This window comes from Gekko japonicus, unplaced genomic scaffold (assembly GCF_001447785.1).
Source record: "Gekko japonicus isolate JY-2015 unplaced genomic scaffold, Gekko_japonicus_V1.1 scaffold3344, whole genome shotgun sequence".
Taxonomy (NCBI): Eukaryota; Metazoa; Chordata; class Lepidosauria; order Squamata; family Gekkonidae; genus Gekko; species Gekko japonicus.
The window spans coordinates 94993-113862 of NW_015159807.1; the positions used below are offsets into that span (position 1 = coordinate 94993).

At 49.1% G+C, this 18870-nt stretch overlaps 1 protein-coding gene across 1 annotated transcript in view; it reads left to right on the plus strand.

Moving 5' to 3' along the window:
• TYK2 (tyrosine kinase 2) overlaps window positions 1–18870 on the plus strand; it is a 112151-nt gene that overhangs the window by 89858 nt on the left and 3423 nt on the right. The window contains exons 15-22 of the mRNA XM_015407598.1: window positions 3545–3680; window positions 5159–5310; window positions 9446–9596; window positions 10375–10472; window positions 11555–11747; window positions 12668–12786; window positions 13922–14094; window positions 17349–17466. Coding sequence (XP_015263084.1) covers window positions 3545–3680; window positions 5159–5310; window positions 9446–9596; window positions 10375–10472; window positions 11555–11747; window positions 12668–12786; window positions 13922–14094; window positions 17349–17466 — 1140 coding nt within the window. The remainder of the gene's footprint in view (window positions 1–3544; window positions 3681–5158; window positions 5311–9445; window positions 9597–10374; window positions 10473–11554; window positions 11748–12667; window positions 12787–13921; window positions 14095–17348; window positions 17467–18870) is intronic.

Genomic DNA, 18870 nt, shown 5'->3' on the forward strand with positions numbered 1-18870 from the left:
ACCCTCCCGCGCGCAGGCTAAGTCATGCAACAGTTAGATGGCTAAAGCTGAGAACTCGGAGTCTCTCATGGTACATAGGAGCACTGCAGACAACACAACCTCCTCCTGCACATCTGTAGAGATAAGCGTTTCAGCAAAGGCGTAACAGCAGGGATAGGAATGCAATAGCTATTAACAACAGAATGAACTCCCCAACCCCCATGGCAGCATAGCTGACACAGCTAAAATGGCTGAAATGAGGCCGTCGTACTTTGATCACATCACGAGAAGACAGATTTCAGCGGGTATCCGTGTCGGCCTGCGGTAGAACAGTTAGATCCAAGCCTAGCAGGGCCCTGAAGACCAACAAGAACCTTAGAACCAGTTCAGTTTATTTTTACAGCCCTTAGTCCAGTCATACAAAAAGAAGCACACCTTTACAATATTCCAAGATTTTAAAATACGTCAGAAAAACACGAAGAACAGATTGAAGTTTAATCTAATATCTAACTGCCATAACGACCTAGCTACCATAGAATTTCCGTAATCTTGAGTATCGCCATACAGAAACTGGCTACTTGGTGGCTGGTTTGGTGTCGTGGTTAAGCGCGCGGACTCTAATCTGGGAGAACTGGGTTTGATTCCCCCCTCCTCCGCTTGCACCTGGCTGGATGACCTTGGGCAAGCCGTAGCTCTGATAAGAGCTGTTCTTGAAAAAGAGCAGTCTCTGTCAAGAGCTCTCTCGGCCCCACCTACCTCACAGGGCGTCTGTTGTGGGGAGGGGAAGGGAAAGGAGATTGTGAGCCGCTCTGAGACTCCTTCGGGTAACGAAGGGCGGGGTATAAATCCAATCTCCTCTTCTTCTTCTTTTACCTCACAGGGCGTCTGTTGTGGGGAGGGGAAGGGAAAGGAGATTGTGAGCCGCTCTGAGACTCCTTCGGGTAACGAAGGGCGGGGTATAAATCCAATCTCCTCTTCTTCTTCTTTTACCTCACAGGGCGTCTGTTGTGGGGAGGGGAAGGGAAAGGAGATTGTGAGCCGCTCTGAGACTCCTTCGGGTAACGAAGGGCGGGGTATAAATCCAATCTCCTCTTCTTCTTCTTTTACCTCACAGGGCGTCTGTTGTGGGGAGGGGAAGGGAAAGGAGATTGTGAGCCGCTCTGAGACTCCTTCGGGTAACGAAGGGCGGGGTATAAATCCAATCTCTTCTTCTCTTCTTCTTCTAGATAATGGGATCTTATAGTTTTCAGGCGAAAGGGGGTGGAGACGCTGAGGCTAGGCAGAGTGGATGTGATGTGTGAGTGGCCCTTAGGAGGGGTTACATTAAATGTTCCGTCTAAGCTCTGGAGTCTTGTGAGCAAAAATTCTACTTTGTGAGCTCCTGGCATTCAAGTTGTGAGAGAGCAATTTGGCGACTGCATAAATCACTTTGCTCTGGAGCCCTCCTTCCTGAGCCGAGACAAAAAATGTGTGAGCCGGAGGCTAAAAAAAAACGGTGAGCTAGCTCACACTAACTCAGAGGGAACACTGGTGGCAACCACAGGTGACCATTATTGACCCTGACTGCACGCTTTTTGGTCCGTTGGCCTTCCTCAGTGGTCGATCAAATGGTATTATAGAACGGCTCCTGATATTACAACGCAACAATAATTTCTTACAAATTGACCGCAGCTCAAACGATCTTCACAGTGTGACTGAAGCTGATCTGTGGCAGCCATTTCACGTGTGGGCAAAACCGAGCGGGTGCAGAAGAGAGTGACGAGGATGATCAGGGGTCTGGAGGCTGAGCCCTACGAGGAAAGGCTAAGGGCCTTGGGAATGTTTAGTCTGGAGAAGAGGAGATTGAGGGGGGACAGGATTGCTCTCTTTAAATCTTTGAAAGGCCGTCATTTGGAGGAGGGCAAGCAGCTGTTCCAGTTGGCAGCAGAGGACAGGACCCGAAGCAACGGGTTTAAATTACATGCAAAAAGGAAGCAGCTGGATATTAGGAAACACTTTTTCACGGTCAGAGTGGCTCAGAGGTGGAATCAGCTGCCTAAGGAGGTGGTGAGCTCCCCTTCACTGGCACCTTTCAAAAAGAGGCTGGACGAGTATTTGTCAGAAATGCTTTAGGCTGGTCCCGCATTGTGCAGGGGGTTGGACTAGATGACCTCTATGGCCCCTTCCAACTCTATGATTCTATGGCTGGGTTTGCTTCCTGTGGCAGCCATTTTGTGGCTGCGCCCACCACGCTGTGTCAGAATTCCAAAGGTATAAAGGCAACAGTGGTGAGAGTCTGACCCACAAATCAAGCCGTCACCAAGACTTGCAAAGAAAAAGCTTCCGATGTATTATAATCTAAAGCACTACAACATCATTAATAAATCATAAGAAAATCCTTGTGCAGAGGTACAAAATCAACGTTGTCTCCGGTTTATATAACAACGTTTCAATAACGATCTTCCTCAGGAAATATTAAGGTAACGGTAACGGTTCCCTTGCTCGAAAGCCAGTCGAATCCGACTCTAGGGTTGCGGTGCTCATCTCCGTTTCCAAGCCGAAGAGCCAGCGCTGTCCGAAGACGTTTCCGTGGTCATGTGGCTGGCATGACTAAACACCAAGGCGCACGGAACGCTGTTCCCTTCCCACCGAAGTGGTACCTATTTATCTACTTGCAATTTCTTGCTTTCGAACTGCTAGGTTGGCAGGAGCTGGAACTAGAGATGGGAGCTCACTCCATCATTCGGCACCCGGGTCTCGAACTGCTGAACTCCTGACCTTCCACAGCCTGCAGTTCAGCGTCTTAACCACTTGAGCCACTGCAGCTCAGAGTAGTACAAAAGCGCTCTGTATTCATGAAGTGCTTGACAACGAGTCATAAAGAACACAACATTAGAATAGGACGCTGATCTCAATAAATGTTCAGGTTTGAATATGCTGCTAAGCTTCTAAATGGATCCCGGGCGTCTCCCTCTAGTGATTCCTAGCAAAGCGTAATTAATGGGACCTTGCAAATTGCTGACAGGTGATAAGAGGCAGTACACTTAAAGAAACATCCCATAGTTGTTTACAGAAAAAATCACATCGTTTACAAAAGACAAAGTAGTTTACAGAAAACATGAAAGGTCAATTTCTGCGTTTAGTCCATTTGGAGATGCGTTGTTGTACCTTTGCACGAGGATTTTCTTATGATCTATTACTGATGTTGTAGTACTTTAGACCATAATACATCGGAAGCTTTTTCTTTGCAAATCTTGGTGACGGCTTGATTTGTGGGTCAGACTCTCACCACTGTTGCCTTTATACTTATTTCCCGATTGCGTCGCATCTGTCCATATTTATCTTGTAGAATTCCAAAGGTGCCTTCAGGCTCAGAAAGAATGGGGACCCCTTCTCTGTGGGGAAACTGACACGGAACGGAACGTTCTCCGAGTTGGAGACCGAGGACGAACGTGCTTCCCTCCTCCCAATTCCCACTACTGAAGGGAACGGTTTCTTTTGGAGGGGGCCCTTGAACTGGCTCGGTCTGTGCCGGCGTCAGAGACTCTGAGATCTTTCACAAAGACGCTTTTCTCTGTTGACACAGGAAGACAAAAACCTGGTGCACGGTAACGTCTGTGCCAAGAACATCCTGTTGGCCAGGAAGGGCCTAGAAGACGGCTTGAAGCCTTTCATTAAGCTCAGCGACCCCGGAGTCAGCTTCAGCGTTCTCTCCCGAGAAGGTATGCCCTCTCTTCTGAATCCACTGCCACGGGAAGTGGTGGCAGCTACAGGCACAGGCAGTGTCAAGAGGGAACTGGATAAACATACAGAGCCGAGGTCCCTCAGTGGCTCTTAGCCACAAGGTATAGAGGGAACACTCTGTCTGGGGCAAGGGATGCTCTGCCTTCGTGGTGCTTCGGGGGGGCACAGTGGGAGGGCTTCTGGAGTTCTGGCCCCGCTGGTGGACCTCCTGATGGCCCCTGGGTTTTGGCCACTGTTTGACACAGAGTGTTGGACTGGATGGGCCATTGGCCTGATCCAACATTGGCTTCTCTTACGTTCTTATGTCTGGGGCAGTGATGCTCTGTCTTCTTGGTGTTTGGGGGGACAACAGAGGGGGGGCTTCTGGAATTCTGGCCCCACTGGTGGACCTCCTGATGATATTTTTGGCCACTGTGTGACACAGAGTGTTGGACTGGATGGGCCATTGGCCTGATCCAACATTGGCTTCTCTTACGTTCTTATGTCTGGGGCAGTGATGCGCTGTCTTCTTGGTGCTTGGGGGGACAACAGTGGAAGGGCTTCTGGAATTCTGGCCCCACTGGTGGACCTCCTGATGGTATTTTTGGCCACTGTGTGACACAGAGTGTTGGACTGGATGGGCCACTGGCCTGATCCAACATGGCTTCTCTGATGTTCTTATGTATGGGGCAGTGATGCTCTGTCTTCTTGGTTCTTGGGGGGGGGGGCACAGTGGGAAGGCTTCTAGTGTCCTGGCCCCACTGGTGGACCTCCTGATGGCCCCTGGGTTTTGGCCGCTGTGTGACACAGAGTGTTGGACTGGAGGGGCCATTGGCCTGATCCAACATGCCTTCTCTTATGCTCTGATATGGAGGCTGGCTCATAAGTCTCTCATTGAGTGTATGTTACTATAGTGGAAGCGTTCATTTGATGCTGTTCTGTGGCCATTGTTGACAACTGTGTGTGTCATTGTTGCTTCTTCTTGTTGTGACGGAAAGGGAGAGGAAGAAAAAGTTCTCTTTGTCAGCTCTCTCCATCCCATGCTTAATCTTATAAACCTCTATAAAGTTCCCTAAAAAGGTCTCTTTCCTAAATGGAAAAGTCTCAGGCTCTTTAGCCTTTCCCGAAAGGGGATGTGCTCGAACCTCCTCATCATCTTGGTCGCCCTCGTCTGTACTTTTCCCAGCTCTGCAGTGTCCTTTTGGAGATACAATGTCCGGATCTGTGCACCGTATCCCGAATCGTGAACCTAAGCAGGGGACTGTCCAGACCTCCTCGCGGACGTGTGCCTTTTGGTGCAAAAATCTAAAAACCTCACAGTCACCGCGAACAGAGTTTCCACTTTGTTTTGGGAGGGACACCTGCTTAGCCATCGCTAAGTCTTGCATGGGCCCACTTCACGCATGTTAAGCGAACACTGCTGTTTGCTTTAGCTTGCCCGTCGTTCATTCTGGTTTCTTTCTCCCCCCTCGCCAAGAGCGAGTCGACAGGATTCCATGGATCGCCCCTGAGTGCGTCAGAGACATCAGCAGCCTCAGCACCATGGCCGACAAATGGAGCTTTGGGACCACGCTGCTGGAGATCTGCTTCGATGCGGACGTGCCCCTGAAAGAACGCACGCCCTCTGAGGTAGGTCCTTTCCGCACTTGGATCTCGTCCCTGGTTTGATCAGAGTTCAGCTTGTGACCGCAACACCTTGGACTTATCCCTGATCATAACAGCATCCGTTTATCCCAGGACAAGTGTGGGATGAAACCGGGGTGACCTCAACCTAACGTGGAAACAAAAAATTCCCCGAGATAATTAACAGGGGTGAACTTGCGTGTAGTGTAGAATGTAAGTTCGGGGACAGGGTTGAACCAGGATTTAAGGTCTAGTGTGGAAAGGACCTAACTTGGGTTGGCCCAGGCCTGATCTTGGAAGCGAAGTAGTGTCGGTCCTGGTTAGGGCTTGGATGGGGGCCATCAAGGAAGTCCAGGGTTGCTACGCAGAGGCAGGCAATGGCAAACCACCTTTGTTTGTCTCTTGCCTTGCCTTGGATGACCTTTTGTCTTAGTTCATACTTAGATGGCCTGAGCTAGGTCCTTTCCGCACTTGGTTCCGTAGTTTTATCAGAGTTCAAGTCACGACACTAATACCTTGCACTTATCCCTGGTAAGGCAACGGCAAACCATCTCGGTTTGTCTCAGTTCATACTTAGATGGCCTGAGCTAGGTCTTGGAAACTAAGGTCCTTTCCGCACTTGGATCTCATCCGTAGTTTTATCAGAGTTCAAGTCGCGACACTAATACCTTGCACTTATCCCTGGTTACAACAGCATCCGTTTATCCCGGGTCAAGTGTGGGATGAAACCGGGATGACCTCAACGAAATGTGGAAGCAAAAAATACCCCGAGATAATTACGGGGTGAACTCGCGTGTAGTGTCGAATGTAAAAATACCCCGAGATAGTTACAGGGGTGAACTTGCGTGTAGTGTAGAATGTAAAAATACCCTGAGATAATTACAGGGGTGAACTTGCGTGTAGTGTAGAATGTAAAAATACCCTGAGATAATTACAGGGGTGAACTTGCGTGTAGTGTAGAATGTAAAAATACCCTGAGATAATTACAGGGGTGAACTTGCGTGTAGTGTAGAATGTAAAAATACCCTGAGATAATTACAGGGGTGAACTTGCGTGTAGTGTAGAATGTAAAAATACCCTGAGATAATTACAGGGGTGAACTTGCGTGTAGTGTAGAATGTAAAAATACCCTGAGATAATTACAGGGGTGAACTTGCGTGTAGTGTAGAATGTAAAAATACCCTGAGATAATTACAGGGGTGAACTTGCGTGTAGTGTAGAATGTAAAAATACCCTGAGATAATTACAGGGGTGAACTTGCGTGTAGTGTAGAATGTAAAAATACCCTGAGATAATTACAGGGGTGAACTTGCGTGTAGTGTAGAATGTAAAAATACCCTGAGATAATTACAGGGGTGAACTTGCGTGTAGTGTAGAATGTAAAAATACCCTGAGATAATTACAGGGGTGAACTTGCGTGTAGTGTAGAATGTAAAAATACCCTGAGATAATTACAGGGGTGAACTTGCGTGTAGTGTAGAATGTAAAAATACCCTGAGATAATTACAGGGGTGAACTTGCGTGTAGTGTAGAATGTAAAAATACCCTGAGATAATTACAGGGGTGAACTTGCGTGTAGTGTAGAATGTAAAAATACCCTGAGATAATTACAGGGGTGAACTTGCGTGTAGTGTAGAATGTAAAAATACCCTGAGATAATTACAGGGGTGAACTTGCGTGTAGTGTAGAATGTAAAAATACCCTGAGATAATTACAGGGGTGAACTTGCGTGTAGTGTAGAATGTAAAAATACCCTGAGATAATTACAGGGGTGAACTTGCGTGTAGTGTAGAATGTAAAAATACCCTGAGATAATTACAGGGGTGAACTTGCGTGTAGTGTAGAATGTAAAAATACCCTGAGATAATTACAGGGGTGAACTTGCGTGTAGTGTAGAATGTAAAAATACCCTGAGATAATTACAGGGGTGAACTTGCGTGTAGTGTAGAATGTAAGTTCGGGGACAGGGTTGAACCAGAATTTAAGGTCTAGTGCGGAAAAGACCGTATTGTCTGCCCAGGCTCTCCCCTGGCGCATGTGCTGTTTTGGGAGATCCTTGAAGCGTTTAGGCAGATGGTGAGCGGGAGGGAAGAATGGGAGGAGCCGGTGCTCGGCTGTCGTGGTACTTTCTTACACACCTAGGTTTAATGCCGATTGCCACTTTGGGGCCAGGAAGGAATTTTCCTCCAGGCCAGATTGGCCCAGCAAGGCCCCCTCTAAGCTGTGGAGCCTTGCGAACAAAAATTCAATTTTGTCAGCTACAGGCATTAAAAGTTGTGAGCGAGCGAGCGATTTGGCTGATGCAGAAATCGGTTTGCTCTGCAGACGTCCTTCCTGAGCTAAGGCAAAAATGTGTGAGCCGGAGGCTAAAGAACTGTGAGCTGGCTCACACCAACTCAGCTTAGAGGGAACACTGGTCCCAGGGATCCTGGAGGTTTTTTGCCTTCCTCTGGGCATGGAGCAGGGGTCACTGCCGGAATAGGGGGGAAGGTAGTTGTGAACTTCCTGCATTGTGCAGGGAGTTGGACTAGATGACCCTTGGAAGAAAGGCTGAAGGAGCTGGGTATGTTTAGCCTGGAGAGGAGGCGACCGAGAGGTGATACGATCACCATCTTCAAGTACTTGAAGGGCTGCCCTATAGAGGATGGTGCGGAGTTGTTGTCTGTTGCCCCTGAAGGTCGGGCCAGAACCAAGGGGTTGAAACTGAATCAGAAGAGTTTTCGGCTAAACATTCGGAAGAACTTCCTGACAGAGCAGTTCCTCAGTGGAACAGCCTTCCTCGGGCGGTGGGTGGGCTCTCCTCCTTGGAAGGTTTTTAAGCAGAGGCTAGATGGCCATCTGATAGCCGTACTGATTCTGTGACCTTAGGCAGATCACGAGAGGGAGGGCAGGAAGGGATGCCTCAGTGCTTAGTGCTCAGTGCTTAGAGTCAGTGTGGTGTAGTGGTTAAGCGCGCGGACTCTAATCTGGGAGAACCGGGTTTGATTCCCCACTCGTCCACTTGCACCTGGCTGGATGACCTTGGGCAAGCCGTAGTTCTGTCAAGAGCTCTCTCAGCCCCACCTGCCTCACAGGGTGTTGTGGGGAGGGGAAGGGAAAGGAGTTTGTAAACCGCTCTGAGATGCCTTTGGGTAGTGAAGGGCGGGGTATAAATCCAATCTCTTCTTCTTTTACCTCACAGGGTGTCTGTTGTGGGGAGGGGAGGGGAAAGGAGTTTGTAAGCCACTCTGAGACGCCTTTGGGTAGTGAAGGGCGGGGTATAAATCCAATTTCTTCTTCTTCTTTTACCTCACAGGGTGTCTGTTGTGGGGAGGGGAAGGGAAAGAAGTTTGTAAGCCGCCCTGAGACTCCTTTGGGTAGTGAAGGGTAGGGTATAAATCCAATCTCTTCTTCTTTTACCTCACAGGGTGTCTGTTGTGGGGAGGGGAGGGGAAAGGAGTTTGTGAGCCGCTCTGAGACACCTTTGGGTAGTGAAGGGCGGGGTATAAATCCAATCTCCTCTTCTTAATGGATACCTGTTTGGGGTAGTGGTTAAGTGCGCGGACTCTAATCTGGGAGAACCGGGTTTGATTCCCCACTCCTCCACTTGCAGCTGCTGAATGACCTTGGGCAAGCCATAGTTCTGTTAGAACTGTCCTCTCAAGGACAGTTCTGGAAAGAGCTCTCTCAGCCCCGCCTACCTCACAGGCAATGCTCCCTCTAAGCTGTGGAGTCTCGTGAGCAGAAATTCTACTTTGTGAGCTACTGGCATTAAAGTTGTGAGCCAACGAACTGGCTACTGCATGAATTAGTTTGCTCTAGAGCCATCCCTTCCTGAGCTAAGATAAAAACGTGTGAGCCAGAGGCTACAAAACAAAGCTAGCTCACACTAACTCAGCTTAGAGGGAACACTGCTCACAGGGTATCTGTTGTGGGGAGGGGAAGGATTGTGTAAGCCGCTCTGAGAGTCTCAGTGAAGGGCGGGGTTTAAATCCAATTTCTTCTTCTTCTCCTCCTCCTCCTCCTCCTCCTCCTTTTTATTTGTGTCTCTTGTTAAAGCGTTTCTTTTTATCAGTCCTAAGTATAGCACCAAAGGGCTTCTGTGAAGATTCTCCATTCGTAGTCCAATGCTGTAACTGACCCTGCCTCCTTCTCCCTGCAGAAAGAGCGTTTCTACGAGAAGAAGCACCGTCTCCCGGAGCCGTCTTTCAAAGAGCTCGCCACCTTGATCAGCCAGTGCCTCAACTACGCTCCCGAGGAGCGGCCGTCCTTCCGAACCATCTTGCGGGACCTCACCCAGCTGCAGCCAAACAGTAAGGGCCATAAATGTACGAGAGATCGCAGGGAAAGCCGTTAAGAACAACTGAAACACAGCCGTGATATGATTACTCGGCGTAGCGTCGTATAGTCAATTATATTGTTTACCAAGCGTGTTCATACAAACATTTACATGCAAAGGGTATAACAGATAAATGTTTTCAATAAATAAAGCACTTGTACCACAGTTCAGTTCTAATTTTTTCCTTATCGGAAATAATTAGAGCTGAACTGAATTATATTTTACAGTTCCGCAGGGCCTGCAAGACGGAGCTCTTCCATCAGGCCTTTGGTTAGGGAGCCGCAATAATGAAAGAGTCGGGTCTGTTTAGCCTGGGAAAGAGAAGGCTTAGAGGGGACAGGATTGCAGTCTCCAAATATTGGAAGGGCTGTCGTGTAGAAGATGGAGCGGATCCATTCCCTTTCGCTCCGGATTGCAAGACTAACAGGTGGAAATGACAAGGGAGTCGATACCGGCTAAATATCAGGCTAAACGTCCTAACTTTCAGAGTGGTTGAGGAGTGGAACAGACTGCCTCGGGAGGTGGTGGAGGCTCGTCCGCTGGACGTTCTCAAGCGGAGGCCGAACGGCCATCTTTCGGGTGTGTTTTCGGGCTCTCTTTCGGCTCTGCTCCTGCAGAGTGCAGGGGTCTGGACTAGAGGACCCTTCCAACTCTGGTCTGCAGTAGAAAAGCTCTATTTGAGGCCGGCTACGCCTTAGAGACCAACATGCTGGATAATCCGCTGCCTCTCGGCTCTTTCTCTTGTCTTCCAGATCTCCTTGACATCACCGCTGTCGGCCCCGTCTGCCCCGTGTCCGACCCGACCGTCTTTCAGAAGCGGTACTTGAAGAAGATCCGAGATCTGGGAGAGGTAAAAGCGCTTTTGGCTTCCCCTGTTTTGTCAGTGACACTAGTGCATCGGTGGGCACCGTTGTTCCCTCCAAGCTGAGTGTCAGACTCCCACAGCAGTCAGCCTCAGCAACGTTCCTCCAAAAGGATCAGGTTTATTGAAGACAGTAAAGGCAGGTCACCTGCCGTGCTCCCTCTAAGCTGAGTCAGCGTGAGCCAGCTCACAGATTTTTTTGGCCTCCGGCTCACCCATTTGTGTCTTAGCCCAGGAAGGATGGGGCTCCAGAACGAACGAATTTATGCAGCAGCCGAATCGCTCGCTCCCAACTTTAATGCCCAGTAGGTCACAAAGCACTAAGCGAAATGCTGGCCTGGATGAATCACAAGCGGGAATTAAGATTGCTGGGGAAAAGATCAACAACCTCAGATATGCCGACGATACCACTCTAATGGCACCTAAAGAGCCTCTTGCTCAGAGTAAAAGAGGAGAGCGCAAAAGTGGACTTGAAGCTCAACATCGAAAAAACTAAGATCATGGCATATGTATATATACACACACACACACACATATACATATGTATATGTATGTAAGTGAACGTTAAAACCCCCATTGTAACGTAAGGCTTAACAATCAAATTTTTAGATTTAGATCACGTCAGGTAAATGCAAAAATGTAGGGTGATTACTTTCATCCAATAGAAGGGTGATAGAAGGGTGTCTCCAGTCTTCCTAGGAATTGTCTTGTTTCAATTGGGCTGTAAGTTTTCCATAATTAAAAAGTCCCACATTTTTTGAGACCATAATGTGACAGTTCCCAAACAGATGCAGGCAATCCTCCCTCTAAGCTGTGGAGTCTTGTGAGCAAAAATCCTACTTTGCGAGCTCCTGGCATTAGAGTTGTGAGCGAGCGATTTGGCTACTACATAAATTAGTTTGCCCTGGAGCCCTCCTTCCTGAGCTAAGACAAAAAGGTGTGAGCCGGAGGCTAAAAGACTGTGAGCTAGCTCACACTAACTCGGCTTAGAGGGAACACTGGATGCAGGTAGAGGTCTGCCTTCTGCAGCATCCAATCCCTGACTTTGGTTTCCTTGCTCGCTTCGCTAGGGTCACTTCGGCAAGGTGAGCCTGTACTGCTACGATCCCACCAACGACGGCACGGGCGAGATGGTGGCCGTGAAGTCCTTGAAGTCAGGCTGCAGCCTGCAGCTCTTGGCCAGCTGGAAGAAGGAGATTGAGATCCTGAAGACGCTCTACCACGAAAACATTGTCAAATACAAGGGCTGCTGCAGCGAGCAAGGTACGGGCACTCCACCCTTGGTGCTGATGGGGGAGGGAGACATGGCCGATCTCTTCTTTGTTGCAAGCCTTCTGCCCCACGTTCTGCCCACCGAGGATGATCAGAGAAAATATCTGAGGCTTTTCTGGCTCTGTGTCCACCTCTGCCTCCTTCTCTGCTTCCACCTATCTCTCTGGCTCCGCCTCCCTCTCTTCCTCTGCCTCACTTTCTGCCTCCCCGTATCTTTCTGGCTCCGTCTCCCTTTCCAGCTCTCCCTCCCTCTCTACCTCTGCCTCCCTTTCCGCATCCCTTTCTGGCTCTGGCTCCCTTTCCGGCTCTGCCTCCCTCTCTACCTCTGCCTCCCTTTCCACTTCCCTTTCTGGCTCCATCTCCCTGTCTTCCTCTGCCTCCCTTTCTGCTTCCCTTTCTGGCTCTGTCTCCCTTTCTGGCTCTGCCTCCCTCTCTACCTCTGCCTCCCTTTCCACTTCCTTTTCTGGCTCTTCCTCCCTTTCCGGCTCTGCCTCCCTCTCTACCTCTGCCTCCCTTTCCGTTTCCCTTTCTGGCTCCGTCTCCCTCTCTTCCTCTGCCTCCCTTTCCGCTTCCCTTTCTGGCTCCGTCTCCCTCTCTACCTCTGCCTCCCTTTCTGCTTCCCTTTCTGGTTCCGTCTCCCTTTCCGGCTCTGCCTCCTTCTCTACCTCTGCCTCCCTCTCTACCTCTGCCTCCCTTTCTGCTTCCCTTTCTGGTTCCGTCTCCCTTTCCGGCTCTGCCTCCCTCTCTGCCTCCACCTTTCTCTCTGCCTCCACCTCCCTTTCTGGCTCCACCCCCCTCTCTGCCTCCCCCTCTTTCTCCCTCTCTCTGAGGTGCTCTAGGTCCCTTTTGGAGAAGCGGGAAGGTCAGGCAGAAGAGTCTCAGGTACAAATTTAAATCTCTCCCATTTCCAGGGGAAAAGGTGGTGCAGCTCATCATGGAGTATGTCCCCCTGGGGAGCCTCCGGGATTACCTTCCGAAGCACCACGTCAGCCTGGCCCACATTCTCCTCTTTGCCCAGCAGATCTGTGAGGTAAGCCTCAGATGCCTTCGGGTGCCCAATCCGTGCACCGAAAGGTTTTCATTTCCTGGGAGTGGGAACGGTGTGAACTTATCGTGGGGGTGGGGGTGGGGGTGTGCTGGTTTCCCTCCTCTCCTGTTCTGAGAGGGGCAACGTGTCCTTTCAACTGGAGGCTGAGAGTCAGGGTGGCTGAACCTCTCTGACCCCTCAGCGGCTGGCCGTTTGGGCCTCCTTTTTTTCTCTTTTTGAATTTTAAATATGAACAGCAGTTTGAAGAACGGTTAAATTCAGCAACAAAACATTGGTAGAACAATTTTGGACAGTAATCAAAGAATTCTAGGCTGTTATTTAACAAACAGATAAAATAAAAGCATAACTATGAGATACACTTCTAAATAAAATATAACGTTGAAACGAACACGAACTCCACGACAGGGTAATTAGTAAAATTAGAATATCGCTATGATTTTGGGCCTTCTTTTTTCTTTCTTTGAATTTTAAATACTTTGTTTATTTACAGCTTTTAACATTGTAACAGCAGTTTGAAGAACGGTTAAATTCAGCAATAAAACATTGGTAGAACAATTTTGGACAATCACCAAAGAGTTCTAGGCTGCTACTTAACAAACAGATAAAATAAAAGCATAACTATGACATACATACACTTCTAAATAAAATATAACATTGAAACGAACATGAACTCTATGTCAGGATAATTAGTAAAATTAGAATATCGCTATGATTTTGGGCCTTCTTTTTTCTTTCTTTGAATTTTAAATACTTTATTTATTTATAGCTTTTAACATTGTAACAGCAATTTGAAGAACGGTTAAATTCAGCAATAAAACATTGGTAGAACAATTTTGGACAATAACCAAAGAATTCTAGGCTGCTACTTAACAAACAGATAAAATAAAAGCATGACATACATACACTTCTAAATAAAATATAACATTGAAACGAACACGAACTCAATATCAGGGTAATTAGTAACATTAGAATATCGCTATGATCTCCTTGTACCGTTGAGGTATAGATGACATAGGGACAAATGGATTTCAACAAAGAAGCCTCAATATAAGAAACGCCTGGGTCTTCTCCACTGAGGAAGCCGGGTGCTGCTAACCCTGTGTTTTGCTCTTGGCAGGGGATGGCGTACCTCCACTCCCTCCGCTACATCCACCGGGACCTAGCGGCCCGGAACGTGCTCCTCGAGAACGAGAACGTGGTCAAGATCGGAGACTTTGGCCTGGCCAAAGCCATCCCAGAAGGGCACGAGTACTACCGGGTGTGCGAAGACGGAGACAGCCCGGTCTTCTGGTAGGTCAGCAGTCGCAAGGACATCTCGGCACCTGAGGGGCGGGTGCTGGAAAGGGCTGTCAAGCTCACAGCTGACTGGTGGCAGTCCCGTGGGGTCTTCAAGGCAAGAGACAAACAAAGATGGTTTGCCGTTGCCTGCCTCTGCGTCGCAACCCTGGGCTTCCTTGGTGGGCTCCCATCCAGGTACCAATCAGAGCCGACCCTGCTTAGCTTCTGAGATCTGACGAGATTGGGCCAGCCGGGGCCATCCAGGTCAAGGCAAGAGATGTTCAGAGGTGGTTTGCCATTGCCTGCCTCTGCGTAGCAACCCTGGACTTCCTTCATGGGCTCCCATCCGAGTACTATCCAGGGCCGACCCTGCTTAGCTTCCAAGATCTGATGTGATCGGGCTAGCCTGGGCCATCCAGGTCAAGGCAAGAGCTAGGCAGAGGTGGTTTTCCACTTGCCTGCCTCTGCGTAGCAACCCAGAACTTCCTTGGTGGACTCCCATCCAAATACCAACCAGGGCCGACCCTGCTTAGCTTCTGAGATCTGATGAGATCAGTCCAGCCTGGGCCATCCAGGTCAAGGCAAGAGATGTCCAGAGGTGGTTTGGCATGGCGTGCCTCTGCATAGCAACCCTGGGCTTCCTTCGTGGGCTCCCATCCGAGTACTGACCAGGGCTGATCCTAGTTAGCTTCTCAGATCTGACGAGATCAGGCTAGCCTGGGCCATCGAGGTCAAGGCAAGAGATGAACAGAGGTGGTGTGCCCTTGCCTGCCTCTGCCTAGCAACCCTGGACTTCCTGGGTGGTCTCTCCTCCAAGGACTAAGTAGGGCTGACCCTGCTTAGCTTCCAAGATCTGACAAGATCAGGATAGCCTGGGCCATCGAGGTCAAGGCAAGTGATGTCCAGAGGTGGTCTCCCACTGCCTGCCTCTGCGTAGCAACCCAGGACTTCCTTGGTGGTCCCCCATCCAAATACCAACCAGGGCCGACCCTGCTTAGCTTCTCAGACCTGATGAGATCGGGCTCGCCTGGGCCATCCAGGTGCGACTGCGGTGCCGTTCCTCCATAGGCTGGTTGTGAACTCAAAGCCGTCCCCAGCATAGTTCCCTCCAAGCTGCACTAGGGGGCGCTGGCGCAAAACATTTTGACAGGCTGCTGAGGAATTTCTGCTGTCTGCTCACAAGGCGTTTCCCCCCTCCATTGGAAACGGTGGAGGATGGGGGCACCTCCTCCTGGGGCCCATAGACTTGGACTCGGGGAGGTTTTTGAGGGGAGGTAGAATTTCTGCTCACGGCACCGTGGCGCTGAAAGGGGACTTTGCTCCCCAGTGCAGGAAATGCCGTTGGGTTTTTGCTCATTCTGTACGGGTTCTGGCCTTGAGGAGGAGACAAGCGAGAGAGGCGTTTTCTGAATACGGCAGCGTCCTCCAGTTCAAGCCAGAATCGAGGTCTCCAGCCGCGCTAAGGCCTCTCTGCTCTGGAACGGTTCTGCCCGTTCGCTCGACGTCTAACACCGAGGGGGAGCAGCATAACTGGCGTTCCCCCTCTTCTCTGAAGACGGATTCAGAGGGTAGCCGTGCTGGTCTGGGGCAGAAGAGTGAGGTTTGAGTCCGGGAGCACCTTGGAGAGCAGCAGTATTTTCAGGGGAGGAGCTTCTGAGAGTCCAATCTCCCTTCGTCAGATACAAGTCAGAGTGGAGACCTCCGAGTCTTTCTATCCATCCTGGCTCATATCCGATGGAGCTTTGATTCTCGAAAACTCCTGCCCCGGAAATCTTGTTGGTCTCTGTAACGATTCCATGTTTTGGTGTGTGAGTGTTCCTTTAAATGTTTAGTTTGAGTGCAGTAATATGAGAAGAGTGATAGAGGGTGACTAAGTGTGATTTGATTGGCTGCTGACTGAGAGTGTGGGAGGAGGGGTGTCCTGAGAGGAATCTGTTTCTGTGTCTATGAGGAGATTCGGTGATATGAGAGACACAAGTATGGAAGAGTTTTGAAGAGAGTCTGTGTGACTCTGAGAATTACTCTGAGTGACTCTGAGAGAGCCCACTCTGCGGGGAGGGTGGGGTATAAATCTTAATAAATTAAAAACAAAATTATGAAGGATTCAGTGTGTGAAGTTTGAAGAGTGAACATAGTCTGTGTGATTATAGGATTTGGACTCTATTTCTGAGTGAATAAGACCAACAGTTTAGTCTGTGTGACTAAGAGAGTTGATTCCATTCTGTGTGAATAAAACAAAGAGACTAGCCTATGTGGCGATACATATCTATATAGATGAGAGTTAGAGAGAGATTATACTGAATGTATAAGCCTGTCAGAGTGGCGTTTGGCGTTTGAGAGACTGTTTGTAGCACCAAGCTTTGCCAGTTGTATTTACAAGTCCTTTTCTTCAGCAGCTGTTCAAAATAACCAGAAACCTATTTTGTTCTTTATTAAATAAATCAATTTTTGTTTAAACTTAACCCAGAAATCAGAGTAGTCCTTCCTCAGGGCCACATAGTCCTCTGAAATGCCCACATCCTAGGTCATTCCACCAAAAGAAAGAGATTTGGAATTTAATTCCTGGTGGCAGCAGAAATCTACCAGGTTTTATGTACACAGAGAATGTTTAAAGGTAAAACAGTCCCCGCAATACGCAAGGATGCCACAGGCTGTGTGGCTATATAGATGAGAGGGAGAGAGAGATTATACTGTCTATGCCTGTCAAAGTGGAGTTTTGGGAGTTTGAGAGACTGCTTGTGACACCAAGCTTTGCCAGTTATATTTACAAGTTCCTTTCATCAGCAACAGTTCAAAATACCCAGAAACCTATTCTTTTCTTTAATAAAGAAATCATTATTTGTTTAAACTTATCCCAGAAATCAGAATAGTCTTTCCTCAGGGCCACATAGTCCTCTGAAGTGCCCAGACCCTGGGTCATTTTACCAAAAGAGAGAGATTTGGAATTTTTAATTCCTGTTGGCAGCAGAAAACTACCAAGTTTAGGTACACAGAGAGTGTTTTAAAGGTAAAAGCGTCTCCCCAATAAGCGAGGATGCCACAGTCTCTAAGGTGCTTCTGGACTCAGATCTAACTTTCCCTCCTCTAGTAACAGGAGCAGATGATAGCAGTTGCTCAAACTGGCCGCTGTGTGAGACGGGGATGCTGGACTAAATGGACCGCGGGTCTGATCTAGCAGGGCTCCTTTTCTCCCATGCAGAAAGGCAAGTCCCACCCTTCGAACTTGTACTCAGCCGCTCTTTGTCCCTCTTCCCTTTGTGCCGCAGGTATGCCATGGAGTGCCTGAAGGAGTGCAAGTTTTACTACGCCTCCGACGTCTGGTCCTTTGGGGTGACCTTGTACGAGCTCTTGACACACTGCGATCCTAGTCAGAGCCCCCCAACGGTGAGTCCCGTGACTTGGGGGTATTGGTGGGTGAGAACGTTTTTGCAGCTGTGGACGTGGCTAAGCCAAGAGGTCCCAGGCTCAACCCCAGGTTCTCCAGTTAAAAGGACCATGCAGGAGGTGATGGGAAAGACCTTGACCTGAAACCCTGGCTCAGTGGCAGAGCCTCTGCTTGGCCTGCAGAAGGTCCCAGGTTCAGTCCCTGGCATCCCCAGTTAAAAGGACCAGGCAGGAGGTGATGGGAAAGACCTTGACCTGAAACCCTGGCTCAGTGGCAGAGCCTCTGCTTGGCCTGCAGAAGGTCCCAGGTTCAGTCCCTGGCATCCCCAGTTAAAAGGACCAGGCAGGAGGTGATGGGAAAGACCTTGACCTGAAACCCTGGCTCAGTGGCAGAGCCTCTGCTTGGCCTGCAGAAGGTCCCAGGTTCAGTCCCTGGCATCCCCAGTTAAAAGGACCAGGCAGGAGGTGATGGGAAAGACCTTGACCTGAAACCCTGGCTCAGTGGCAGAGCCTCTGCTTGGCCTGCAGAAGGTCCCAGGTTCAGTCCCTGGCATCCCCAGTTAAAAGGACCAGGCAGGAGGTGATGGGAAAGACCTTGACCTGAAACCCTGGCTCAGTGGCAGAGCCTCTGCTTGGCCTGCAGAAGGTCCCAGGTTCAGTCCCTGGCATCCCCAGTTAAAAGGACCAGGCAGGAGGTGATGGGGAAGACCTCCGCCTGAGACCCCGGAGAGCGGCTGCCAGTCTGAGTAGACAATCGTGACCTTGATGGACTGAGGGCCTGATTCAGTGGACGGCAGCTTCATTTGTATTCATGTCTGTGTCGTGCATTCGGCATTGTGGGCTTCCCATGGGACATGCAACAGTGTTTTAAAAAAACACTCTGCCCTTTCCTGGTATGCTTTCTTTTCTTTTCTTTTTCCTGCTTGCCCATTGTTGGTGGGCAAGGTTTATTAGTTTTTAAAAGAGTTATATAAAACAAAACAAAAAAAGAGAGCCATACACTTCAAAGGTATCCAGCCATTGCCTCGTTCATAACATCTTTAGAGACATAATTCCCTTTTTCCCTTTGTTCATCTATAGTCCACAACAGATGACATTAAGTAAAATTCCCAATAAACAGTTCATTTTTTCCTGTATCCTACCTGCTATTACTATTATTAATCAGTTTTATAACAATAAAAAATAGAAAAATATATAAAAGAAAAAAAAACCCCACGGGTATATCACAGCAGTTAGACAGTTTAAATTTCTGATATAATTTCAATCTAGTCCCTGTGCTTTCCGCACTCCTGAGTGGACGAAGCAGCGTCCCGTCAGAAATACAAGGAACTCCAACCTGCCTGTGCATCTGGAGCGCTCGCTTTCCAGAGGAAGACTCTTATTACGGAGACCAGGCCTCCATGG